This window comes from Aspergillus luchuensis, chromosome 5 (assembly GCF_016861625.1).
Source record: "Aspergillus luchuensis IFO 4308 DNA, chromosome 5, nearly complete sequence".
In the NCBI taxonomy this organism is placed as follows: domain Eukaryota; kingdom Fungi; phylum Ascomycota; class Eurotiomycetes; order Eurotiales; family Aspergillaceae; genus Aspergillus; species Aspergillus luchuensis.
Window position 1 is genome coordinate 130,966 of NC_054853.1, and position 27,454 is coordinate 158,419.

Below are 27,454 nucleotides of genomic sequence, written 5' to 3' on the forward strand. Positions count from 1 at the left end.
ACATTCAAGGTTGTCCGGCAAGGCTGAGAGGCGAATTGTGTTCTTAAATAATTTGTACATCGAAATAGAAATGTATGCTAGCTGTAGGTACAACATTGGCCGCATATAAGACTAAACCCGAACGCCACTCCTTGATTCTCCAGTCCCTCCTTTCTTCCAACATCCAATTCTTGGTGACGTGATCTCAAGCCAAAGTGAATAGTATACCATGGTTGAGCAAGGCAGCTATCAGCTTGCTGGGAACCATGGCCCCCCTCCCTTGCCTCTTGACCTTCGCGAGCATAAATTACATATTCTCTTGCAATGGGGGATTATTCTCCTCACGTCCTGTATAGCACCATTGGTGCTCTATCCAAGTTTACACTGGGGGGCGGATTTATCCCTCAAGATTTGTCTGTATCCCACCCATGTTTCCAAGCTCATCTTGCTCTTACCTTGTGACTGATACTAATGCATCAAAACATCAGCTCTCAGCGTATCGAGCGCAATCCTAGGGGCATCGACCTTATACTCCTTGGGCATACGAACGTGGCGACTATTCAAATCGACATCGAATTGCCGACCCCGCACATCTGAAAGTCGCTGGAATGTATGCTATAAACTTCCAGTTTACTTCTGAGAATTGATAGCCTAGACGCTGCTAACACACTCTTATTCCTTTTCATCATACAGTTCGATTTCTTCCACTGGAACTATCTTCTGGGGTTTGTGCTCGTCACAATCATTATTGTGGTTGGCTTGACGGAAGATCCTCCTAGTGTACGAATGACAGCTTTGCCACCGTCTATTCTGCTCGTGCAAGTTGGCCTCACACTCGTCATTGTCGGAATTCTGGCAAAGCTTCGCATACGGCAACCATTCGCAGTGTCTTCTATGCCTGCAGGTGCAGAATTTCGTCCAGGTATCTTAGTGATCATCGAAGATGTCGTTGCGGTGGACGGGGGTCGAGGCGGGATATACCGTCTCGCCCTAATGGAAAGGTATGCAGCCAGCTTACGGTTTCAACGACTAATTGAGGATCTCAATTGGTTCTGGGGATTTGGTGGGCTTTTTATGGGCATTGTTTTGATATGTATACTTGCATCGGTTGGCAGTCAGACCTTTGCGTTTGGGTTGGGTAAGTTCATGATTGGACCTTTCAATTTCGTTTCTATTCCTGTCGTTATGTACCCCACTTTAAGGCCCATATCCTGAGATTTCTCTTATACCGAGAGTGAAGGCTAACATAATTCTTATTGTTTTCTTCGGATAGGGTGGACTGTCCCATGGATTTGGGCAGGTGTCTGGGCAGTCATCACGACTTACTGGGTGAAATCTGCGCTGAGGGAAGAGAAGCTTACCTGGTCGGAGAGCCAGAAAGTAGTGGAGGTGTAGACCTTAGCTTCTGGATATTTTACTTAACGGGCTCGACGAGGTATGAAGATATGTATCGGATTCAAATGAAGGAATCTCAGAATACCGTTGTGCGGAGAAGGAAGCTTCAGCTTTTAATTGTCGCAGAGACTTATATATATATAACAGGTCTGCTTTGCGCTTGTACCCAATCCCTGGGCCGTGGGGTTGGAAAGAGCTGTGGAGGCTAGGCTTGGTCAGTGAATTATTTCTAAGTTAAGAACTAAGCCAAACTGTAAAAGGCAATATATACGTCTGGGGCATGTAGATGCGTATGTATACTGCCCTCGAGTGGCCATGGCAAGATGGGGGCGTATGTGTCTTGCATCTCGCTCACCTCGATAGGGGTAGGGTAGCACATTGACAAATTAATCGCAGCATTTGATGTATGCCCGCTACAAAAAGTTAAAACGCCTTAAATGGGAATCCAGACGCGTTCTGTCAATGTCTATCTTTGCTGCCCTAGAGGTACAAGAAGGCTTGTCATATTGTAGGCTGAGCCACACTCCATTGCAAGATGATACTCGATCGAGTATCATTGTGGGTGAGGGCCAGACTTGGCGAATAGGGGTTTATACCTTAGGTTTATTAGGGTTTATTAGGGTGACTATCAAATGACTAAGTCAAAGTGTGAAAGGTATCAGCTACTGGGAACAAGTGGCTCAAGATACATGACCAGAGAAAGAAACATGGAGCCAGAGGGAGAATAATGAGATGGCCTCAGGTTATATAACTACTGTTATTTATATATCTCCCTGGGCATAAGATCCTGAGGTATCATGATATTATTTTAACTATCTAAGTAGTAAGCTATAATATATATCTTATTTTTAAATTTATTTAATAAAACAGATCATACAGCAGAATTCCTGATAATTAATAATATTAAGAGGTTTAGTCAGTCTATTTATAAGATTCTCTGTACTATCTATATATATAAATTTTAATAAGTCTTTTTTATAGCAATCTTTAATAAACAGTAAATAATTATTAATTTATTAATTATTTGAGGCAAAGATTAGATTCTTTATAAGTAATAATATATTAGTTAAGTTAGTAAAAACTAGAATTATATTTAGAATAATAAGATTAAGTACTTATATAAACTTCTTAATTTAAGAAGTCTTTTTAATAATTTTATTAAATATAATATACTCTGCTAAAGTTAATAAATTTATAATAATTATTTATTTTTTATTATTCCAGGATACTGGAGAACCTGTATAAAAAATTATATAAAATTCTATAAATTTTTTATTTATATAATTCTAAAAGATAATATTAATATAAATTTTTAATATTATTTAATAATTTAAAACAAGTATCAGATTAAAGTAGTTATTTACTAAATAGTATAAGAGATTCTTTACTGCTATAATATTAAATAATAAAAATATATAATTTTAATACTAAAGATAAAAAATAATATATATTATATCTAGCTATATCTATATATTTAATTAATTTAATTAATCTAATAATTATATATAATATTTAATATTTTTTTAATCAAAACTCAGATCCTTTAGATAATGGTTCTAATAATTAGAGTTTATTAATATATATTAAGATAAAGATTTATTTATTTAATATAAAACTAGCAGGTCCTCTGTATAAAAATACTAATTAAAAATTATTATTTTAATTTATTAATTTCTAGTTAATATATTATTTAAGAAATATACTGGAAATTCTAGATACTTAATCTTGAAATACTAAGATATATTATTATAGATATTATTAATTTCTACAGTAATCTGGTCAGCAATGATAAAATTATTAATATAAATAATAATAATTATAAATCTGTAGAGATAGATATACAGATTTTTTATAATTAATTTAAGTTTTATTTTTTAAAATTATTAATTAAATTTCTTATTCCAGAGATAGCCTGCCTGATATAAGCTGTATAATATCTGAATATCTGTTAAAGAAAATAAATATAATCTAAATTCTGTTTAAAACCTGTGGATTAGTATATATAAATTTTATAATTATTAATTATATTATATAAAAAAATAATTATAATATTAATTTACTCTTATTCTAGCTTGTAGATAACTATTATAATTAATATTATTTTAATTAATAATTCAGAAATAATTAAAATATATATTATATTAAAATCCTTTTCTAGCTTCTAGCAATTTCTATATATAATTTATTATATTTTAAAATAAATAATATAGTTATTAGTATTCTCTTTTAGAATATAAATTTATTTACTAGAAAGTATATAGATCTTTTATTATTTTATAAAAAAAAAACCATTTTATAAATTTTTATATTAAGCAGGTTCTGGATCTCTGTAGCTATAATCTTATATTAAAGATTTATATAAAATAATATTATTATTATTTTATAAAATAAAGAAATTATAATATTAATAACTCTTAGTCCTGGTTTAATAGCTAGATATATTTAATTATTTTTATATTATTTTAGAAAGACTTCTTTTATTATTTATAATAAAATATATTATTATATATCTTTAGGGAGATCCTGGGATTTATTATATATTAGTTTCTAGTTTATTATAAAAAATATAGAAACTTGGCTCAGGACTTAATTCTCTATATATATTAATAAAATTACTTAGAATATTAGAATATACAGAGAATTAGATATTATAAATTATTATCTAAAATATTCCAGACCTCTGCTAGATAAAATAATAATTTATTTATTAAATAAATAATTTTATTTTTTTTATTTCCACAGGGACTCTAGTACTAAATATAAAAATTAGCTAAATCTTAGTAGTATTAGTTAGAAATATTAGTTTTATTTATACAGAGCCTGTAGTACTAGAAGTAGATAAAATTAAATAAATATTCTAGCCAGTCTTAATAATTTATTTAAAAATATAATTATTATAGATTCAGGATAATCAATATTTATTAATTCAGGGCTGTTTATTTTTATAAAATTATTTAAAATATTTAATAAAGATATTAAAATCTCTGGTTAATCCTATTATAGTAAAAGATATACAGTAATAATTAGTGTCGGCTGGTAAACCTATCTTATTACTAATTCAATTCTTATTGAATTATCAAATGTCAATAAATCTAGAAAAATCCAGATTAGCTGTATTTTCCATATAAATTATATAGAGTTTCTAGTCTAGAAAAAAAATATAGACCAGATTTATTTATACATGAATTCTCATGTTTCTTGATATTATAATTATTATTTTAATTATTTATTATTATATATCCTGCTTTTGATTCTACTTTCTTTATTTAATAATTAAATATTAATAATTTATTTATAATCTAGATTATCAGTGAATTAAATATAAATAAGATTTTTTTATTTCTAGTTAACTTTTTCTAAGTAAGTTAAGCTATTTTAATTCACTTCTTATCTTGGGATTTACTTATTTCTTATTTAAGAAGGTAGTTTGCTTCTCTTTAACTAATTTATTAATTATAATTATTTTTATTATTCTAATATCTAGTTTCTTATTTAGGACTAGTATGATTTAATTTAATTATATAAGAATTATATAATTATATTTTATATTACCAGACCCACTTTCTTCTGCTTTAGAAGAGTTAATATCTTTTTTAAGCTTAGTAGTACTAGATTATTTTCTTCTTTAAACTTAATATTATCCTAGTCTTCTAACAGTTATAAGTCTAATATATCTCTATAAAAAGACCTATTTAATTATATTTAATATTTCTGATAAATTTAACTAGTTTATATCAATTATTAATTAAAATAATAAAATTAAGTAAGTTTATTAATTAATTAATTACCTCACATAATTAGCTGGTATAGATTAAAAATATAAAAATTCTTACTAAATTAAAGTAAATATAGAAATATATTAATCCTAATCAACTAAACCAGCTAAATATACTAAAATAATTAAATAGATTAAAAATATAATAAATCAAGTAAATAGTATAAATATTACTTGATTTATTAATAAAAGAATATGAAATTTATTGTGATTATATATAAGATTATAAAATATTTTTTAAAGAATATTATAAAATTTCTACTAGCTTATTAGTTATATTATTAATTATATATAATTCACTGTCTTACTTTTATAAATAGTTAGTTTTAAATATAAACAGTATATACAAAATTTTATAAATTTTATAAAACAAACTAGCTCCTATTACGGAAGCAAGAAAACATGAATTAATCAGAAAATATTATTTATTATAAATCTTATTTTACTCTAGCTTAAAGACTTATATCTCTATATAAGAAAATTTATATATAAAATATAAATAGATATAAATATCAAAGATTTAATAATTATTATATATATAATATAATTTTTTAAAGTTAATTTCAATGCTTTTACCAACATTTTTAATAATATAGTTTAAAAAAATTACTGAATTAAATAAAAATTCTGAGTAAGTTCCTAATTTTTATAAGATGATTTATAGAACCAGAGAATTCTATTAAAACTATTAAATAAAATCAAAATTTCAATTAAAAATAGTAAATATAATTCTTAAAAATTAATCTGATTCAGATTACTCAGTAAATTTAATAAATTTAGTAAATTATTTAAAATTAGCAAACAAACCAAAATGTCCTTGTGAATTAGAATTAAATGATAAAATTTATTTTTTTAATAAATATCTCTATATAAATAAAATAAAATAATCTAAATATTAGAAACCAGATGCAGAAATTATTGAAAAATTCAAAAAAATATATAAAAATAATAAATTTTAATATGTATTTGAAAAAGCAAAGTAAAAAAATTAATAAAAATAATAATTTTAATAAAAATTCTGATAATTTATTTAGTTTTATAATTTTATAAATCTTTATAAACTAAATAAATAAAGTAAATATAAAAAATATCTGGATTTTTAATACAGGATCTGATATATATATTTATAATAATCTATAATAATTCACTGATTATATACTTACAAATAATAAAACTACTGTTTTAATTAATAATACAGATATAAAAATACATAAATTTAAAACTGTTTATATTAAATCTACTCTTTGTATTAGAAATAAACTAATTAAATTTAAATTAAAAAATATGGTTTATATATCTTATTTTTATTTAAATATAATCTCTGCTGGCAGGGTTAAGAAAGGTAATATTTATCTGAATTTATATAGAAATATTCTTAAAATATATAAAAACTGTCAAATATACAAAATTAATAAATAAAATAGTATTTTATTAATAAAATAGAAATAAATATAATAAAATAAGTAAAATTACTAAATATTTCATTCAAAAATTAATACAAAAATTGATGATTTAAATAATCAAAATCATAAAGAAAATCATGAAAATAATTATTTATATAATTAAAATCATTAAATTAACCAAAGTTATCAAATTAATTAAAATTATAATGATAAACTATGTAAATTTATATTAAATTATATAAATAATATAAATCTAATTTAATTAAAAGAATCTATTTTTTTATAATATTAATAAATAGGCCATTCTGATGAAAAAATTATTAAAAATATTAAAAAATTATCTATAAATATTCACTTGAATGCCTTATTTAAAACAGGTAAATTTAATCTTTATAAGACCTGCCATATAGTAAATATAAATAAATAAATATCTTACAGATTAATATAAATAAGCTAAATATTATTGAATTATTAATATTAGAATCTTATATACATGCCTCCAGAAATTAAAAATAAATAATATATAAATTATATCTATAATCTATTTATTAAATATTACCTCAGACAAATACTTGCAAATAAATCAAATATATATTAATTATTAAAATAAATAATATAATTTATATAAATATAATTTAAAGTAAATCCTTGTTATTTTCATTCAGATAATAACTCTAATTTATTTAATTATTTTATATTTTATAAAAGATTAAGATTTTAAGTTATTTAGAGTCCTGAGGATCAACCTGAGTAAAATATATTTATAAAAAAAATAAAAGCTCTAATTATATTTAAAATATATATTTTAATAATTAATTCAGAATTATCTTACTTTTTATAGCCTGAAGTAGCTGAAGCAGTAATATATATATTAAATAAAATATTAAACAAAGTAAACAACTGGGAAATCTTATATAATAAATTAAATAAATATCTTGAAGACCTACCCATCTTTTTATATAAAAAGCTTAATTTAACTAATTTAAAGTAGTATAATATAAAAGTTTATATAAAAATTACTAAGCTGCCCTGCCTTAATAAGCTAAATTTAAGAATTCTAATTAATTATCTTATTAGCTATACTACCTTTAATATATAGAGAATATAGATTTTTATTAAATAAAAGATAATTTAAGCAAGAGATTATATTTTTAATAAAAATTTACTATATAGTTATTTACCTGTAAAAATTAGTAAATTCTATAAAAAAGATTTAAGAATAAATCCTTCTAAAGCCCTAAATCAAGAAGAATTAAATGAAATTATTAAATTTATTAATAAAAATTTAAGAATTCCTGAAACAAACCAATTTTCTATAGAAGAAAATAATTCAAGAATTTTTAATGATAAAAATAATGAAAATAATAAAAGTAATAAAAATAATGAAAATAATCAAACTGATTAAACTAATTAAACTAATTAAATTCTAGATAATTAATTATTAACTCCACTACTAACTCTATTTATTATTTTTATTAATAATATAGATTTTTTATTAAAATTTCATAAATCATATGACTAAATTATTGGAAAGTAAAATTACTCAGAATTATCTAATTCTGGATTATCAAAACAAGCCTATAATTTTTTAATATAAATAAATCAAATAAAATAAACTAAATAAATTTTATTATTTTTACAAGTATTTTTAACTAAAATTATATATAAAATATTAAAATTATAAAAATATGACCTTCCATCTTCTCTAGTTAATTAGAGAGAATTATAAAAATATTTATTTCAACATCAATTCACTGAAGCTGTAAAAATTGAATATTAATAATTATAAATAATATAAATATAAATTCCTATTCCAGCAGAAAAAATTAAAAATTAATAAATTCTTTTATTAAAATAGATCTTTATATATAAATTTAATAAAAATATAAATTTATCAAAATTTAAAGCCTGTATTTATGTACAGGGAGATCTATAATTAATATTTTTTTAAAAAGAAACTAGGGCTCTAATCCTAGAATCTAGAATTTTAAAAATAATATTTATATTAATTACAGTATTTAATCTTGAAATATATTAATTAAATATAGTAAATGCCTTCCTGAATAGCTAATTATATAAAGAAATTTATATATTATTCTCTCCTGGTTTTACTGCTAAGAGAAAAATACTTAAATTACTTAAAATTTTATATAAATTATAGAAATTACCTTTACTCTAGTAGTAAATAATAAAAGAAATCTTAATTAAGCTAGAATTACAACCAGTAAATAAAGATCCCTGTGTCTTTATAAATAATTATTTAATATTAATTATTTTTATTAATAATATAATCATTATTTTTCATTAAAAAAATTAAAAAATATTTGAAAATTTCAAAAATGAACTGATTTATATATATAATATAAAGAAAATAGATAACACAATAAAATTCTTGAATATTAATATTTTTCAGGACTGTAAATATTGAAAATTATAGATATTTTAAACAGCTTATATTAAAAAAATTAATTATTAATTTAATATAATTAAGCAAAAACCACTAAAAATACTATATATTATAAATATTCAAAAATAAACAAACAAAGTAAATATTCATGAAAATTCTTATTAAATTAAATTATATCAGTAAAAAATCAGTTTTTTATTATATGCAGTTATAATATTAAGACCAGATATTATAAAAATAATATAAATATTAAGTAAATACCTATTGGACCCATTTCTAAAATATTAAAATATTATAAATTATATAATTTCTTATCTTTATGGATCAAGATGTCTTTGTATTAAATATTTAAATAATTAAATATTATAAAATAAATAAATAAATCTAATTTTTTAAATAGTCAGTAATACAGTATTTATAGATAATATAAATAAAATAAGCTCAGAAACTTATATAAGTAAACTTTTTAATAAACTAATTAACTAGATATTTTAAAAGTAGAAAACAGTAATATTATTTATTATAAAAGCTGAATTTCTATCTTTTATTTAAGCTAGTAAGCAATTTCTCTAGTAGATCTAAATTTTTAAAATTATTAAATTTAATTCTGAACAACTAGTTTACATTATTTATAATAATATATAAATAATATAAATTTTGATAAACAGCAATTTATCTTATCATTTAAAACTTAAATATGTTAATATTCATAAAAATTAGTTAAAATAATAAATTAATATAAATAAAATCAAAATAAAGTAAGTTCTAACTAATTAGATACTAGCTGATAGACTTACTAAATAATTTATTAATTAAAAATTCTAAAAATTCATTTAATATCTAAATATGAAAAATATCAAACATTTGATTTAAATAGAATTAAATAATATAAACTAACTAAATTAACAGTTTTGTATAAATGTAAACCTGGAAAAGTATATTAGCTAGTAAATTTATCTTATTATTAATTTAATTCTTATTAAATTATTAAATATTAATAAATCTAGAAAAATCTAGATCAGCTGTATTCTCCATATAAATTATATAGAATTTCTAGTTTAAAAGAAAAAATATGGGCAAGATTTATTTATATATAAATTCTTATATTTTTTAATATTATAATTATTATTCTAATTATTTATTATTATATACCCTGTTTTTGACTCTACTTTTTTTATTTAATAATTAAATATTAATAATTTACTCATGATCTAGATCATCAGTAAATTAAATATAAAGAAGATTTTTTTATTTCTAGTTAATTCTTTCTAAGTAAGTCAAGTCATTTTAATTTACTTCTTATCTTAGGATCTACTTATTTTTTATTTAGGAAGATGGTTTGCTTTTCTTTGACTAGTTTATTAATTATAATTATCTTTATTATTCTGATATTTAGTTTTCTATTTGGGACTAGTATTACTTGACTTGATTATATAAAGATTATATAATCATATTTTATATTACCAGACCCACTTCCTTCCGTTTTGGGAGAGTCAATACCTCTTTTAGGCCTAGTGGTACTAGACTGCCTTCCCCTTTAGGCTTAGTGCCACCCTGGCCTTCCAACAATTAGAGACTAGTCTTTCTATTTAATATACTTTTATATAGTTATTAGTTTATATTTTTTAGATAATTATACTCAGGGCACCCGGGAAGCAGCTGGTATTCTTAATATTAAAGATAAGATTTATACTTAATTCTATATTAGTAATTCTAGTACTACTGGCATGGCTGGTAGAGCCTATAAAGTTAAGATTTTTAGAATTAGAATTATAAATAAAATTTATAGTTTAATAATTTTTTATTTATTTTATTATATAAATAAATAATAATAATAGGTTCCACTCTCTATAGACTGTATAGGCTTTAGAGTATTTTCTATAAAAATAGCTTAATCTAATTTATTTTTATTATTTTTATATATTCTTAATTTAATAAATTTTATATTCTAAGAATAATAGATTTAGTTACTCTCTGGAATCCAGACTTTAAAAATATAGTTATAATTATTTTTATATTTAACTAAATATCTAATATTTATATAATTTATTATCTTCATAGACTATATCTAGTTAATTTATAATATATAAATATAGATACAGCATCTATATACTTATAGATAATTAAAAGAGAGTTTTAGATTAGAGATTTTATAATATTTATATTATTTTTAAATTAGAGATTTCCCGCTTGAGTTATTAGCATGAGAAAATTAGTTAATTATTATATTTATAATTTTTATTATAAATAATTAGAATTTATATAATAAATTAGTATTTATAATCATAGCACAGGCTGTTTAATTAATATAGTTATTATATTATTTAAAAATACCATTAGCTTCTGGAGTATAAGATAAAATAATAATAATTTAAATATCTTCCTATTTAGTCTATTTTTTAAAGTTTTAAAACTTTCTGCTTTTATTAATTTTTTAATTTTATATATTATATTCTATCACATTCTTATATTATCTATTAAAGTTAATAAGATTTTATATTATATCAGATTTTAGTCAGAGGAATCTGACTTCTAATTACTAGATTATAAAATTAATTATAATTAATATATAAAAATATCTACTATAGCTTATTAATTTTATAATTTATAAATTTAAAATTTATAAATTCATGAGATCAGCTAAGATAATAATTAAAATATAAGAGATTTAGTATTTTAACTTAGTTTAAAAATATATATTATAATTAAAACTTAAGAATTTTTCTGTCTGAATCATTTCATATATTATAATTATTATTTTTAGTCTAGGAGTTTCTGTATATTCTAATTATTTATATAATAAATATAAATTTATTTTAACTATTATAGCTTGAATGCCTATATCTCTAATAATTTTAATAAAAAAAATATTATATTTTATATTAAAGTAGATAATAATCTTATATATAATAATCTCTTAGATTATCTAGTCTAGGTATAATTAATATTTATATATTTTTTTAATTTAATCCTAGCTCAGGATACTAAACTGTATATCTAGATTATAATATATTTAATTTCTGATTATTATAACTTAATTATATCTAATATTTATTTTAATTAGTATTATTCTAACTCCAGTGGCCTGCTCCTGTCTAATATAAAAGATTTTATATTTATATAATCTCTTATTAAAACAGAAATCTCAATAATTAATAAATTATATAAGATCTAGAATTATATATTAACTAACTCTAGTATTTTATAACTATTCAGACTTTATAATTAATCCAGATATATTTATTACTATACTAGAGAATTAGAAAATATTATTATAATTAATAATAATATTTGATTAAGCAGATAACTCTAAATAGGAAGATTAATTATTTATTTTAATTATTAAAAAATTTAATATAATTATAATCTAGATTTAGTTCGCCTGTTAATTATATTAATAAATAAAGATTTTTAATTATAGGTACTATTTTTTCTATTATTTAACTAGTATTAAATATATATATATTAAGATATTATATAAATATTATATATAATAAGAACAGAGTCTCTCTATATATACAAACAAGAATATAAGTTATTATCTAACTTATTTATTCTGATTAATCTCTGTAGAAGGCCAGTGTTTATAATCTTTAAAAATATTAATTAATTTATTATTTTAATTTTAATTATTTGATTTATAATTATCCTCTTATATATTACTTAGTAAATTTAATATTATATTTATAAAGATATTATCTGTTTTAGTTACTGTCTCAGTTTTTTCAAAGATTTTAATACATAAGTTATAGAATTAAATATCAGTAAATATATTATTATTATAACTATCCAGTTATTTCTTAATTATGTTATATTATTCTAATATATCAGTATATATATTTATAAGTAATATAATTATTATAAAATATACTAGATAGTTATAAAGTAATTATTAAATAAGATTAAAAGTTTCTCTGAAATTATTAATATATTAGAAAATATTTAAATACTGAATATATTATATTTTATACAGTTTAAATACTATTATCTTATATTTATTAAATTCTTTATCTAGAATTATTTTTAATATTTTATTAAATATTTTATTTATATAATAGTTCTTTACATTTTTGCTTCAGAGCTTTATTAAAATATTTTATAAAATTTAATTAATTAATTAAAAAAAGATAAAAATACTCCAGTCTTCCTATAACTAATAGTTTAGATTTATAATTATTAATTAAAATATTAATATATTAATCATGAGTGTACAGTATAGAATTTATAATTTATTATATATTTTAAATTACTAGACTTTAAAGTCTTCTTTTCCTGTCAGGTAATCTTGAAGATCTGGTAAAATATTAAATAATATTATAATTAAATATCTTCTATTCTAGTGTATTTAGTCCTGGATAATAAATAATATATATATATTTATTAACAGTAATAGATTATTCCTGATTAAGATTATTTTTATATTATTTTTATTAGCTTAAATTAGTTTAAAAATCTTTAATTTATTCCAAATATGTCTTAATATTGGGTAGTTATCTAATTAATTAAAATTAATTTAGATTTAGTAATTCTTAATAGAAATTAATAAAAATTAATAAATTTTAATAAAATTTTAATATATCTAGTTGATTTTATTAAGCTTCCAGGCTCATAACTTATCAGTTATTAGAAATAAGTGGCTCGAGATACATGACCAGAGGAAGAAACATGGAGCCAGAGGGAGAATGATGAGGTGGCCTCAGGTCACGTGACCACCGCCATTCACAAAAGGCAATATACGTCTACAACTTTATTGGCCTTGTGCTGCTGAGCTGTATGATAGGGTTTGATCCTGCAGGTGTCTCGCGCAGATCTTGTCGAAGTGCTGGTCCAAATCCTCTAGCCATGATACTACCACCAACGCCCCACTAATGGCTCGGCTTATTGGCGGCTCCACCGTACTTCTCTATATAGCACCGAGGTTGTGGTCAAGCATAGGGCCAAACCACCATCTCCTCATCCTCAGTTCTACCCCATACCATCCAGCTATGTCTTGTAGAGATTGCCCTGGTACGTCGACCTTGTGTAGATGACCAACAAAACGTGCGGTATACGCCTTCATGAACGGTTGTGAAACTAGTTCTTGTGAGAGTTTGTGCACGCCTTGGGTGTCACCACCCTCGTGCGGGAAAAGATGAGCCACCGCGAGATAACGGAGCGCCATGCCTAGCGGAAACGTTGAACACAGTGCTCCATAGCCTCCGGCATAAGGCCCATGTGATAAAGGTATGGTGTAAATTATCCTGTGGGCGTGCAAAGTCGGGTTCCGCTCATTGCGGTAGTTGGGGCATCCTGGAGAAGAAAAGGGAATTGTTAAGAAGTATGTGAAGCTTGGACCCTGATGCGCCTCATTCGCAGCCATATGGATTGTCGTGTATAGGAGGATACAGCAGCTCCAATAGAGACAGCTCATGTGCAACAATGCAAAGTCCCTGTCCACCTGTGGCATCTTGGGGGGATTCCCCGATTGAGAGTAATCAAAGGTCTGCAGCTTGTCTCCCATGGTTTCCTTCCAGGCAAGTAACATTTGCTCGATGCGGATACATTCGCCAAGCAAGTTTTCCCAGCCACGTAGACTACGCTCCGCAATGGGAGATGCTCTAATGGTATCCAGCTCTTCCAGTAAACCCGGAACTTGAACCAGAATGTCAGTCAGACCATCAAGTAGGGACTTTGTTCTGTATTTCCAGGGTGCTGACATCCAGTTGTTGTCGCTGAAGGGCGAACGCTTTCTTCGTCCGACGCCTAGAATGAACTACACATATACCGATGAATATGGACGGTCCGTTACCGGAATCCGATGGTGGGAAACTTACTGACACAATCCGGCCGCTTACGAGTAAGTACATTCCAGCTTCGCTCCAATCCTTCTGCCAGCCCCTGTTCATGAACAAGGCCATTTCACCGTCAGTATGGGCGTAGTACCCCTTGATCTGAAGGGTAGGGTTTTCTTTGTCCGAACCACGGGACTCGGCGCCATAGAGAATCTGGCAAGAATTAGTGAACAGACAGTCTTCACAGGAAGCACAACTTACCTCATAAAAGCGGAACAGCCGAATAGCGGCCAAGATCCCATCTCCCGAGGCCCTTTGTGGATCCCGCAGGGCTGTGCGCATTTCCTGCAGCGCTATGCTGTGTGCCTGGATGCCCTTGAACTTCAGCTGGCTGTCGTTGTCTCTCGTAGCCAGCATTGACAGCCCGTGAGCAAGGGTAATGAAGCGCAGAGTTTTCTCAGACCGACATAATTTGTCAAGGTGTCTTAGCCACCCCGCAGAGGATATTTGCGCGGCCTCCTTGGTGAAGAGGCGACCATTTGGTAAGAACGCTGCCAGATAAAGACCCACGTAAGTAACCTCTCTGGTACTTCTCGCCAGCGACTCGTGCAGGGTGATTTCTGGAGCCCCGCGTCTACAAGATTGTACGCGGCCGGTACACTTGGTGTACTTGCGATTCTCGCCGTCTGTCGAGTTGACCCAGACCGAATAGTTGCGAGAGTAGCCCTCGCATACGAGCCTAGCTTGAACGCACTGGGTACAAAAAGGGGTCTTCCTGTCGCACTGTTTCCCAGACGGGGCTATCAGCATGAGAAAGTCACAGCTCGGAGTTCAACGTACGCCTTTTTTCCTCCTGCGACATGTCGCACACCCACCATATTGACCGGGCACGCCGACCATTTTTCCTTAGGCGAGTGAGTGGGCCAGAGGGATACAGCGAGGGATTCAGACTTGCGCAGAAAGCCCCATTGTTTTGGAAGCAGGAGTGGAGGACGTGCGCCTTTCAACCCCGCAGTAGACCTTGGACTAGGGGCGGTTTGGCCAATCCAAACTCCTCATCCCATGAGACGGGACGCAATTTCGGACCCGCCCCAACACAGGCTGTCAGCCTGACCCTGCAGCGCAAGGCTGTAGTGTCATGTGACTCTTTTCTCCCGATGATTTGTATGAATGACAATCTTCATCTTACTTATTACCCTAAAGCTCTTTGCAGTAGGCCATCACCATTACATTACCATCATTTTCACTATGAGATGCCACTGTAACAAGTGAGTTCTTACTCCATGCGTACTACCATACTAGTGTATCTGCCCGAACAACTCAGAATAACCAATAAACGGACACGGAGACTAATAAAATCCCTCCCTTTGGATCTTTTCACTTGGTACACCAATAGCCCGCAATCCTTCCTCAGCAGCGTCTGCGAATGCCTTCGGGCCACATATGAACACTTCTTTTTCTCTGGCGCTCGTTTTCCAATATTCCGGTCCAACTCTACCTTCAAATACCGAGAGGCTTGTATTTTCATGCTCCAAAGTCCTAGTATCCAGGTCGAGGGGGCGGCTGGTGAACAGATCTATTTTTACCGTGACGGTCGGTGGAACCTTACCAATAGCCCGTCTGATCAGGGTGAGCATGGTATCTGGCTCTCTTGTTGATAACACGAGCACAATGTCGCCTCGCGCAGCCTTCTCGCGCTTACTCAAGGCATTCAGCATGGCCAGAAAGGGTGTCACCCCGATTCCACCAGCAACCAGGAGCAGGTTGACCTCCTCTTTATTCAATGCGAAATCCCCAGTGACCCCTACGATATCTGAGACGACATTACCCTTTAGAGAAACAGGATAATCCTGCCTATTGGGAGGGGACATCCTAAGCAGATTGAAAAGGGCCGTTGTCACAACGCCACCCTTCATTTCCCGCATTGTTAATTCAAACCATGTAACATCAATACCCTCGTGCGCACTAGATACTGTCCAGGTTCGCACACGGTCATCATTTATTGACCCAGGTGCCGAATCCGCCATATGCTGGTACTGCGGTGGACCTATCCAGTCCATAAAATCGAGGACGATAGCTTGACCCGGCCGGAGCCTTAACGGCTGAACGCCGCTTTCAGACACGACCTTGAACCTGAAGACAGCCAAGTCATTAGAAAGTTGCATACCTGTTTCAAGCACTGCCTTGTGCCCTTGCATTCCACCCCCGTACGTTCCTCCTTCTTCGACCAGATATTTGACTTTGGGAGTGTAGGGGCTCCGCCCGACCTCCGATCCATTGCGCTGTCGCAAGGGAAGCGCATTTCGCACAAGCGTAAACCCTGTAGTTTCCAGAACAGTAACCGCCGCATGTCTAAACATCATTTCGAGGGCAGATAGCCCCACCAAATTCCTTGCTGTACCGGTCAAGTACAGGATGTCACCCGTTGTGAACGAAATGATCGTAAAGCCCGCTAATCCGCTCGACTCAATGTTGCCAAGACTACTCATGAATCTGTTTCCAGAGTAATCAGGCAACACAATGCTCCGTCGATCTGATGGCCTCACCCGTAGAAACCCCGGGAAGCCGCCACGAGAGTTCATGCCCGCGTGTGAAGGGAACATTGCTGCGGAGGCGGGGTCGGTTCTGTGTATCGTTGCCACGAAGACTGTGTCGGCGGATTTTATCATATCGATTACTTCGTCAGGTAAGTCCTCCGTCGGTGCCATATGCAGTGATTGGTATACAATGTGTGGTTTCGCCCGTGGGTATGGACCGAGTTGACGTACATTGATATACTTCGGACAATTACTGTAATCTCGCTCAGTCCTGATTCCCCTTGATTTGTATATTCTCGGATGTGAACGTATACGTACCCCAACGCCTCGGTGATGTCAACACGAAAATCATAATCCAGGTCTGACCTCGCCTTCACCATGTCAATCTTCCCGGCGAACTTGTTCCTTCTCCGGGTGGAAAACTCAATCCCCAACCCAGCCGTCAGTAACCTCTCCTGCAATATTGGGCCTTTGGTTTGATCATCTTCTAGCGGTGTCCACTCCCGGAGCGTTTCTAACATTGGATCTCCGTCCCATAATCGTGCTCGGAAAACCAACGACTTTAAGCTTGAACTGTCTACGAACCCGACTGTTCCTGTTGATCCTGCTACGATTCCTGCCCAGGGCCGTCCATCGGCATCCGTAGTCGTCAGAGGAATGAATGGCAGTCTTGAAGTGTGAAATAATTGATGTTGTTCACGGAGTTGGTTTTCGACCGCAGTCCAGTGAGATGACACGGCGGTCGCGTAACCCAGCTGGCATTGGATGGCGACTTCGCCGGGGTGCCAGCCTTGAAGGGCGGGAATAGCCATTGCCTTTATTTTTCAGTTGAATCCGATCAAGTGTTTGTGGGCTGAGGTTCCTATGAGTTTGTATCCTTATGATCACAATGAGAAGACAGGTTTTTGGGGTAGGGATCATTGAATTATTAATTCATGTCAGTGTCATGGCAATCCCGTCAGTTTAAAATTATCCGAGCTGACAAATGCGCCACAAACTCTCAGATGTCTGGACTTCCGCCTTGACTTCGAATACGAGTATATTTCCCCTTCGCATATGATCTACAGTACTAAGACATCATATTTATTGGCAAGATGGGTTGAATATATTATTAACTGGGTACACCCGGAAGCTTTCCGTTTATAGATCGATGTTGCGAATATGAAGAGGTCACGGGACAGATAATTTGAGGCACAACTTTATTGACCTTGACCTGTAGTACCGTAGTGTGCTAAGCTCGGCGCACCCCATACTGGCTTTACTGGCATGACACCATATTTCTGCACTCCTTAAGGGCCTATCTCCCCTCACAATATTGCAAATAATACGTCTCACTCCTGAAAGTTAGTACAATCCTTACAGCCTTCATGCGTAAGACCCGTACTTGAAGTATAATGTTGCTATGTATGTCAGATCCGTTACGTTCACCATCTCTCTCATCGTAGATAGATACTCGTCAGATTTCAATAATCGTCGGGAGGAGTTATTATCGGATACCATGACAGCTAATCGGTACAGTGGTGCCAGCCTGGGACGCGTTCAATCGTGGGATAAAGCCTTGCCAGCCTGAGGGCTGGGCTGCTAGCCGCTTCTCGGGAAGTAATAAGATTAACTAGGAGGGACTCGAGCTACAATTCTCTTTTATCTACATGTACTTAAGCTATATATATTTGTACAAGAGTTTCCGGGCCAAGTCGGGTATGTCTCTTACTGAAATCACATTTGCAACAGCTGCTGATCTGGAGTACCATGAGACGTGTTCTGACTAAAGATTTGCCTTGGGGATGGTTATGTTGTATAAATCTAGTGTAGGTGGCCGGTCTTTGGTTTCCATATTGTCATGCAATCTTACAGCTTGGCCCCCCCGATGGAGTAGAAACTGAGCAAGCCCAGCTGTTGTGAGCCCCTTTCCTAGTCTCTTATGATGTACTTTCTGATTTTAGCACCGCAAAGATAGGGTGTAATCCTTCCTAGGACTAGAGGAAGATAGGTTATCGGTTTATTGGGTATTAGTATTACTGTTACGATGGATTCGCCAGGACAACAGATGTATATATTTCGCCTCCCCTCTCCCCACACTCTCCTTGCACACGGCGGCGGGTGCTGGCCTCCTTCGCACCCTGACGGCTAACATTTTTCTGCTATCTAGACTTGAAATGCTATGTGTTCAGTTTTGCAGAACCCGCATACAACATACTATTGGTGGTAGGATATGCTAATGGACTGAGAGATTGCCCTTGCGGTCGTATCGTGATGGCCGGCGTTGTAGACCATGATAGGAAGGCAATTCCAGCATACCATATCAGGACGGCGGCCGCGGAACATATTGCTGGTCCTCGACGTAAATACGAGCACGACCATCATGGGGGAGTCCAAGGGAGGTGAGCCCGCGCTTACCGATAGCGAGCACAGTTCCTTGTCCCGGGTCGGTGTAGTTTCCGGGTACATCATAAGTCCACACACTCGGCCCCAAGCGACTAAGTGCTGAATTCATAATTTGCACTTGGTCAGGTAGGGCTATCGCACCCTGATACAGGGCGCATACAATAACAGTATCTGTATGGCTGGCAAATTATTCATCGCGGTAACGCATGTATAAGGCGGTCAGTTCTGCCATCAACCGACGAACATTGTTGTCCCCGGCATATGGGTCAGATGCTGATGCTGTCCGGGGAGGCGGAATATGAGCAAGAATAGCACCACGGCAAGATGCTATCACAATGGCAGAGCCTCTGTGCCGATGGCAAACATTTCATGTAGTGATACTACTCTGACAGCATTCATCGGCACAACAACCACGTTTGCCGGGTGAGCACGCACCCAACGGGCTAATCGCGACAATTTCAATATTCTGCTTAAGGTACCAATTGGAACTTTTTGGTATCTTAGTATACAACCACTCCCTTCCCAAAAGGCACCTATGAACCTAGCCACTTATACTCTCTCACAGTGCGAGGAACGCTATATAACCGGCATATGCATTGTGTTCTTTAAGTAGGACCAATCAATGTGGAACTTCTACATTCGTAGCCAGGCATACTCCAACGCGCAATGCAAGATGGATCGCATGTACACTTCGCGCTCGGAAAATCGCGAATGATTTATATATACAGCGCCGGCCACTTGAGCAGATGTACATCAGCGGCTATTGTGTCACCTTTCGGTGTAGTGACTCAGTATTAGTTTAAATGCACCGTGCGCGCCAGTCATCCGAGCTAAGCTCCAACTACTTACGACTGCTCCAATCATATATTCTGCACAGTGTCTCTGTCAACCTCGAACAGTTATGAACGCGCAACCTGCTTCAAGTTCGGCTTCGTCTTCCACCTGGAGTGAGATTTATCAAGTTCCGGGCCGGACCTCTCGGGACATCCTTCTGAGAGCAAGAGAACTATGCCTTCATGGGGATATCCAACAATTCCGCGACCTCCTCGACTCGGCGCAATCGTCGTCAGAGAACTTCCATATAGATGACTTTGGTATTATCATGGGGCAGGCTGTGGAACAAGACAACGTGGATTTCATGCGGGCGCTCGTGGATCATGGTTTCCCCACACATTCTATCTACGCACGGAGCGCAACTAGGTGCAGATCCAAGAATGCGCTCGCTTTCCTTATTGAAAAAGGATTGGATATCAACGAGCCAATGTGCGACACCCAACCCCCCATCCTAGGGTGAGTCCATACTCCAGTTCTTCCGCGATTTAACGTCCTATTAATCCGTCCTAGAATTGCCGTAGAAAACGAAGAGATGGTATCTTGGCTTTTGGATCATGGTGCCGATCCCAATAAGCGTACATTCATAGACGTTTCCCCGCTTTCGTGGGCTGTTGAAAGAGCCCCCATTTCCACTATCCGCCTAATGTTGGATTATTGCCAGAATATCCAGCCAGGCCAGCTGCTTCATCATGCTGTTCACCGCGATGCTGACACTATTGAAGTGTTGGAAATGTTAATTCAAAAGGGAGCGCCTTTGAACACTCCTGTGCACGAGGACCTCCCAACCTTCTCGGTTTTGTGTTTTATGTCACTAGGAACACCTCTGCACCGGGCATCTGAGCTCGGAAGAGTGGATGTGGTACGCTACCTCCTTAGCAAAGGAGCCGACCAGGATGTGAGAGACAGTAGAGGACTTACAGCTATTCAGCTGGCTGCTAGATTGAATCAGCAAGCAGTGGTTGAGGTGGTGCAGAGGCGTGAAAACGGCGGAAACCCCGTTTACCACCCCTAATCGTACTCCTTAGATCAATGTAATCAATTGGCTATTCCCTATTATAATCGTCATTACAGAGCGCAAATTATTTAGCTCCTGACTAATTGATAGCCACCCGTTCAATAACCGATCGACTAAATCATGGCTGGAAGTGTGAATAAAGTGACTTTTTTAAGGATGCTATACTCTTTGTTTCTCTAGGAAGCATGTATTGTCATTGATGACGAAGGGGCACAGCAAGACAGTGAATACTTCACCAATAGTATCGGAACATGAAACCAAGAAACACATGGATCGATGAGAAGTCAGATATGCATACTAGTTCGACGACTATGCTCTAATCATTTTTGAAGATCGATATAATGATCTTCAAACAAATCCTCAGGCGTACAGCCCCTACCGGCTCCGGATGATTCACCGTGGTGGAGACCAAGTTCATATTCTGTGCAGAAACATTGAAGCTTCTCGTCTCCTTTTAACGATCCGGGATGTCTCGGAGAAGTAGCGAGCCAACTTTTAGTCGGTGGGGGGACCTTTAATAGCCTTCCTAGGGGTCTTGGCTAGCAGCATTCGAGACCGTGGTTCACTGTGTGTACCTCTGCTTACTACTGCATAACTATTCCCTTCTAAACACCGTGGTCTCACAAGTTCTGCTCGTTGACGGCGCCTTTGTGACAGAACTTGCAGGGAACCTTGAAACGGCGTTTGGAAAATCATTAAGCCGGCGGGCGAGGCAAGGGGCGAACCACCGGGTTCTCGTTCCTCTCCAAAGGCCACAGTGTGCGTTGCAAATTGTCATCGATCAGGGGCTTCAGACTAGATCAAGACAAACCGCAGTGTCAAGTGAATTAGACCATGGTCTATCTCCAGCAAAATCTATCTTTGTTCGATACCCCATCTACAGAGCTCCCCAAGCCTCCGGTGCCATACACTACTGGATGGAGGTTCACTGCAGAGTCTCATAGCGTCTCAGCACCAACGTTAGTTACCGGACGCTGTTGCACGAGCAGCAACAGCGACAGGATAGAAAGAAAGTGAATGAGTCCAGTCGAACGATGTCTTCAGCGACCCCCGTTACCCGGGAATAAAGGGAATGATGCTGTTAGCCTGGAAGTCCTTAAGCTTCTAAAAGGGGGTGATGGCCACAACTTGCAAGTATTCACTGTCCGGCTAATCGCGTTGAACTCTCAAACACTTCCAAAGGATGGCACAGAACTTGTTGCAAAGATATATGACCCGCTTTATTTTGATGATGAGGAAGGTTATCTCAACCCATTTCTCTGTATGGACAAACACTACACCCACGAAGCCAATGCGTATGAAGCCCTTGCCGAGTTCTAAGGTCGCGGTATCCCGAAGTATTTTGGGTCATACTCCTTAGATTTACCCATTGATTTAACACGTAAACGGGCAGTTAGAATGATTCTCATTGAATATATTCAGGGAACTACCATGGAAGATGCTAAACCAATATTGTTCTCTCAGTCTGCCCGTCAATATATTATGAAAGCAATTGTTGATCTCGAAAGCCGTATCTATGAAAAGAACATCTGGCTTATTGACCTGGAGTCACGGAACATTCTCATCAGATATACAGTGGATAGCCAGCTTCAGATAGTGTTCATTGATTTTGGGGATGCTCTGTTCAACTGTTGACGAGACACTCCTATTGCAATGCGGGTGAACAATTTTTTGGGGCATTATATTTTACCCCTTCTCCGTTGGAAGGCTGCTAAAGCACAATTATATGCATTTTCAGATTGGGTCGATTGGGACTGGGATTGTTGGCTGGAGGTAGAGTTTGCACACACAGTTCCTAGCATCACACCGGAGATGAGAGTGCGGTGGTCCAATAAATAGGAGTGATAGGCTTTCCTAGGTGTTGAAAATATCTACACGCTGAAGGGTGCCCTGATAGCTTGCATGGAGATTGGAGTACGCCCAGGGTTTCCTAGAACGCACGTCTATCTGAAAGAGCATGGAGCTTCAGATACAAGACTCTTTTGCGGGACAGTGGCGAAATATACCGTTACGCGCACCCATGTTATGTGCAATATCAATGATCGGCCAAGTGATCTGATCACGGAAATTGTTGACCATGAAGAGGAGATCCCGGGAATGGTCGCACCTATTTAGACATGTCACGAGTCATGAGATAGCTCTATGTTATCCCATTTCGTAAATTGTCTAAGTTGTTTTCTTTTGCTGTTGACCTACTTCGGTCATCTTGAATGTGTTCATTAAGAATCCCGCCTGCACCCTGGTTGGATGTGTCCGGCAGAGAAATCCCTCCTTGCTTCAACTTGGTGTAGATGTCGTCCCAGAGTGCCATGGAGGCCAATAATAGCCACAGCATTCTGCGGGGCTGGATCAGGGCGGTCATGAGAGATGTAGTATCTGATGGCAAGATGATAAGGAATTTCTCGTCTGTCCGCGGTACTTTGTGGGTAGTCTGTGTTCGCCAGGAACATTACGATCAAATATTCAAGTGGGTTATAAGATTGTTGGTAGTCTGAGAAGGTGATATTCGCGCGTACTCTCAGTAATAGAATTTTCGTGTTACTAACGGATACAAGTCGGATCAAGATGTAGAGGAGAGATGGTACTGCGTCGAGCTGTATGCATAAGGCTATGCCGATACATCCCTGCTTTCTCGGGCCATTCCAGCCTAAATCCATTCTGATTCCCGCAAAGAGGTGTGGCAAACTTCCCTATTTCCACAGGTAGACATAGCATCATGGATATTAAAACCTAGAATTAATCGAATAAGCAAATAATACTCCGTAGCAGCCTGCAGTCCCTTGATATACCCACATAGTTACAATAGCGGCCCGCTATTCTTCAATCACAGTAAATTCACAGATTATCTATACGTACTTTCTACACCGTTTCCATTCCCATTTTTGCATGTTCCGCACTGCGATTTCAAGTCAGGCGTGTAACCAACCATACCAACAAATTCAGTAGATATACATCTTATACAAACGGCTTCTCATTTACAACGACACATGCTCAGTCACGCATATCATAGTATCCGTCGTCAAAGGTCTTAAATTCCTTCTGATGACTCGGGTAATGTTCCGTTACAAATCCGCCGTTTTCCGCCAACAATGAACCCGCGTGCGGATAAACATCGGTGCCTCCAAAGTAGATCTGCCTAGGCTCGTAGCTAAAGGCTTAGTACATATTAGCTGTGAAAGGGGGACATAACATGGATGGCAGGCGATGTCAGATGTCTTGTAGATTTCTGTGTCAAGGGATCGACGATCAAGACAGGGAAGTGCTCCATTGTATGCTACTCTAGCATATATTCAAATTCTCAATAAGCCCATGTATGGAAGCCAGTGGCAATATGATCACGGGAGCAGCACAGGTACCCGAGGATGTAGGGCTATAATGAATGATCTGACTAGATATCAACGAATTATCTTCGGTTAAAATAAATCTATCGTTCTACAGGAGTAACACAAAGTCTTGTGCGTCGTACAGCTTGATGGAGTCATCACGGAATAGCCAGAGAGGCAATAAGATGAATTTAAGAGACAGAGGTGGTACTTCCCACCCGCCTTGTATCTGCTAGCGCTGATAGTGGCCAAAAAGGAACATCTAAATGATCATCGTTAAGCAGGAAACCTGAGCCTTCCCATCTAGCTCTCCTTATCCATTGTCTGCTACCGCTTTCTATTCTATTTACACCTTTTACTCCTCTGTTCCTGGTTATCCTAAATCCTGTGCTCTTTCGGCCTAGCTACCAACTCTAAGCCGTCTTACGTGACTCCATATCTGACAGCTCTCTAGTATTCCTAGACAACCTCCATATGCTCCTCTGTCGCCTTCTCCTCAACCTGCAAGCCCCCATGCGCACCCTGCAGTCGACCATGTTTCCTCATATCTCTAGCCGCAGAAACCGGCTGGAATATGTTTTTACTATCAAGCAATATATTGTCAATGGCCTCTAGGTGCAGACTCTTCGTCTCGGGAAAGAAAAAGTACACCACCATTGACATCAGCATCACATGACCAAGGCAAATGAAAGATGAAGACAAGACCATACTCGGCACAAGCAAGACCAAATTGATGGCTGCATAAACAATAAATGCTTCCAGCCCAAGGAGCTGAACCCAGTAGGCGTGACCTCAACAACCAGGAAGTTGAATGTCCACGACGCCGTCCACATGCCGGTAATCTGTGTCCGAACAGCCAGTGGTGCGATCTCAGAGCAGTAGAGATACGTTAAGCCAATGCACCCGTTAGCTTAAAAGAACACGTAAAGGAAAATGGATGCAACCGCGGTATGAACGGCGGTTGTATTGGATGGCTGGGAGATGCACCCTGCCATCACGGCCATGCATATGTCCATCCCACCAAAGGCGATAAGTAGCAATTTGCGTCGTCCAGCCTTGTCGATAGTCAGGGTGCCGATGGGGGCAATCAGCATTTTCCTGTTACCTTAGCACTGATTTCACGATGAGAAGCTATAATGAAGGGGGGGGCACACCATGTGAAAAGAACTGCGGACATAAGCAACGATAGAGTCCCGTCCATACCAAGATAAGTCTCGAATATAGTCGATTGGTAGAAAGTTAACGCATTGGCGCCGCAGATCTGTTGCCCCATCTGCAATGAGACAGCGATGAACGCCCGGTTGGCGAATCGTGCCGGTCCGTCCCGAAAGATATTCTTAAAGGAGCCCTGTCCAGTTTCCTGAAGCGATGCTTCGATTTCTTCGATTTAGTGAACGATACCGGGGCTGCCGACGGATTCATCGCGGAGCATAGCAAGGACATTACGAGCGTCGTCAATGCGACCCTTTTTGATCAACCAACGTGGCTGCCCTATTAGCATTCACGTATAACGTAATGGTGGGAGTTTAACGTACTGAATCCGGCCACACGGGAGCCCAGCATAGGAATAGTAGACAGAGAAAACAAGGAACTGCAAGAGGAAGTCTCCAGGTCACCGATCCTTCTGCGAACGCGAGTCCATATTCCAGCCACCCGGCAAGTGCCAGCCCAGTACACAGAAAGATACTCTGTAGCATGACAATAAATCCTCTTAACCGGGGCTGAACGGTCTCACTCTGCCTGTATAAATCGGAATCAGCGTGGGAAAATCCAACTTGTACAATGGGAGTGGTCCTCATACCAATTCGGCCCAGTAGCAGTCACGCCACCAAAGCCGAATCCAGCAACAAACCTCCCGATGGTTAACTGTGGCAAGGAGAATGCACTCGACTGGAGTATTGAGCCGACGATTGTAATTACCAGACCCAGCATGAACGTTCTCCTACGACCAAGGATATCGCCCACGACTATACAACTAAGGGCACTGAAAAGACAGCCCAGGTTGAAGATTGCCGTCACTGTGCCTTTGATTCGAGAGTTCTCTGCTTCTTTGGGGCCTGTCGTATTAACAGTGTCCATCTGAGGAAATGTGTGTACCCATGACTGCCGAGTTTCGATGCCCGATGTCACAGCCATGAGATAACCGAAGCAGATGTAGGCCGGGAGAATGACCGTACAGATGTGTCCAATGTTGAGCTTGGTGCCACGTAGGCCTAAAGCGGGCTTCATTTGGAGTATAAGAAATGAATTGTTGGAATAACTTGTTTATGCGTATATGGATGAGTGCTGGGAAGGGGAGGGGGCAGGAGAGAAGACTTCCGGCAAAACAGAATAGCTCTAATCGAAGGCATTAAGGGGGCCTCGATTTCCCCTAGAGTCTGATGTGGATATCAATGCCATTTCACCACCTTGCCAGACCCATATATTCTCGTCCGGGGATTCGGGGGCCCGTCTTCTGTATTGTGGAGGAAACCCGGAGGAGTTGTGGGGGCACGGGGAGCTTGAAGCCGAGTTATACCGAGCATAACATCCGTTCAGCGAGTTGGAAGCCTGGGATCGAGTGCGGTCCTCATCATCTGCTGAAGCTTGACTGTGTTGGATGATTTCACTGTGGATCCGGGCCTTTTCCA

At 34.7% G+C, this 27,454-nt stretch overlaps 7 protein-coding genes across 7 annotated transcripts; 3 read left to right on the forward strand and 4 right to left on the reverse strand.

The window, feature by feature from the left end:
- Positions 1 to 208: 208 nt before the first annotated feature.
- On the forward strand, positions 209 to 1,374 carry AKAW2_50040S (uncharacterized protein; the record flags this gene model as incomplete). Its single annotated transcript, XM_041689814.1, has 4 exons — positions 209 to 392; positions 468 to 589; positions 673 to 1,117; positions 1,253 to 1,374. The coding sequence occupies 4 exons, from the start codon at positions 209 to 211 to the stop codon at positions 1,372 to 1,374; spliced, it is 873 nt and encodes a 290-aa protein (XP_041543461.1).
- A 12,488-nt stretch (positions 1,375 to 13,862) lies between these two features.
- Positions 13,863 to 15,630, reverse strand: AKAW2_50041A (Zn(II)2Cys6 transcription factor domain-containing protein; the record flags this gene model as incomplete). The annotated part of the gene is made up of 4 exons (XM_041689815.1): positions 13,863 to 14,711; positions 14,773 to 14,943; positions 14,992 to 15,513; positions 15,571 to 15,630. 4 exons carry the CDS (start codon positions 15,628 to 15,630, stop codon positions 13,863 to 13,865), a joined length of 1,602 nt encoding a protein of 533 aa, XP_041543462.1.
- Positions 15,631 to 16,079: 449 nt separating this feature from the next.
- Positions 16,080 to 18,079, reverse strand: AKAW2_50042A (putative oxidoreductase, FAD-binding; the record flags this gene model as incomplete). Its single annotated transcript, XM_041689816.1, has 2 exons — positions 16,080 to 17,520; positions 17,586 to 18,079. The coding sequence occupies 2 exons, from the start codon at positions 18,077 to 18,079 to the stop codon at positions 16,080 to 16,082; spliced, it is 1,935 nt and encodes a 644-aa protein (XP_041543463.1).
- A 1,490-nt stretch (positions 18,080 to 19,569) lies between these two features.
- AKAW2_50043A (uncharacterized protein) lies at positions 19,570 to 19,761 on the reverse strand (the record flags this gene model as incomplete). Its single annotated transcript, XM_041689817.1, has 1 exon — positions 19,570 to 19,761. The coding sequence occupies one exon, from the start codon at positions 19,759 to 19,761 to the stop codon at positions 19,570 to 19,572; it is 192 nt and encodes a 63-aa protein (XP_041543464.1).
- A 792-nt stretch (positions 19,762 to 20,553) lies between these two features.
- AKAW2_50044S (ankyrin repeat domain-containing protein) lies at positions 20,554 to 21,498 on the forward strand (the record flags this gene model as incomplete). Its single annotated transcript, XM_041689818.1, has 2 exons — positions 20,554 to 20,942; positions 20,997 to 21,498. 2 exons carry the CDS (start codon positions 20,554 to 20,556, stop codon positions 21,496 to 21,498), a joined length of 891 nt encoding a protein of 296 aa, XP_041543465.1.
- Positions 21,499 to 22,518: 1,020 nt separating this feature from the next.
- On the forward strand, positions 22,519 to 22,821 carry AKAW2_50045S (uncharacterized protein; the record flags this gene model as incomplete). The annotated part of the gene is made up of 1 exon (XM_041689819.1): positions 22,519 to 22,821. The coding sequence occupies one exon, from the start codon at positions 22,519 to 22,521 to the stop codon at positions 22,819 to 22,821; it is 303 nt and encodes a 100-aa protein (XP_041543466.1).
- Positions 22,822 to 26,579: 3,758 nt separating this feature from the next.
- AKAW2_50046A (uncharacterized protein) lies at positions 26,580 to 27,053 on the reverse strand (the record flags this gene model as incomplete). The annotated part of the gene is made up of 1 exon (XM_041689820.1): positions 26,580 to 27,053. One exon carries the CDS (start codon positions 27,051 to 27,053, stop codon positions 26,580 to 26,582), a length of 474 nt encoding a protein of 157 aa, XP_041543467.1.
- Positions 27,054 to 27,454: the final 401 nt, after the last annotated feature.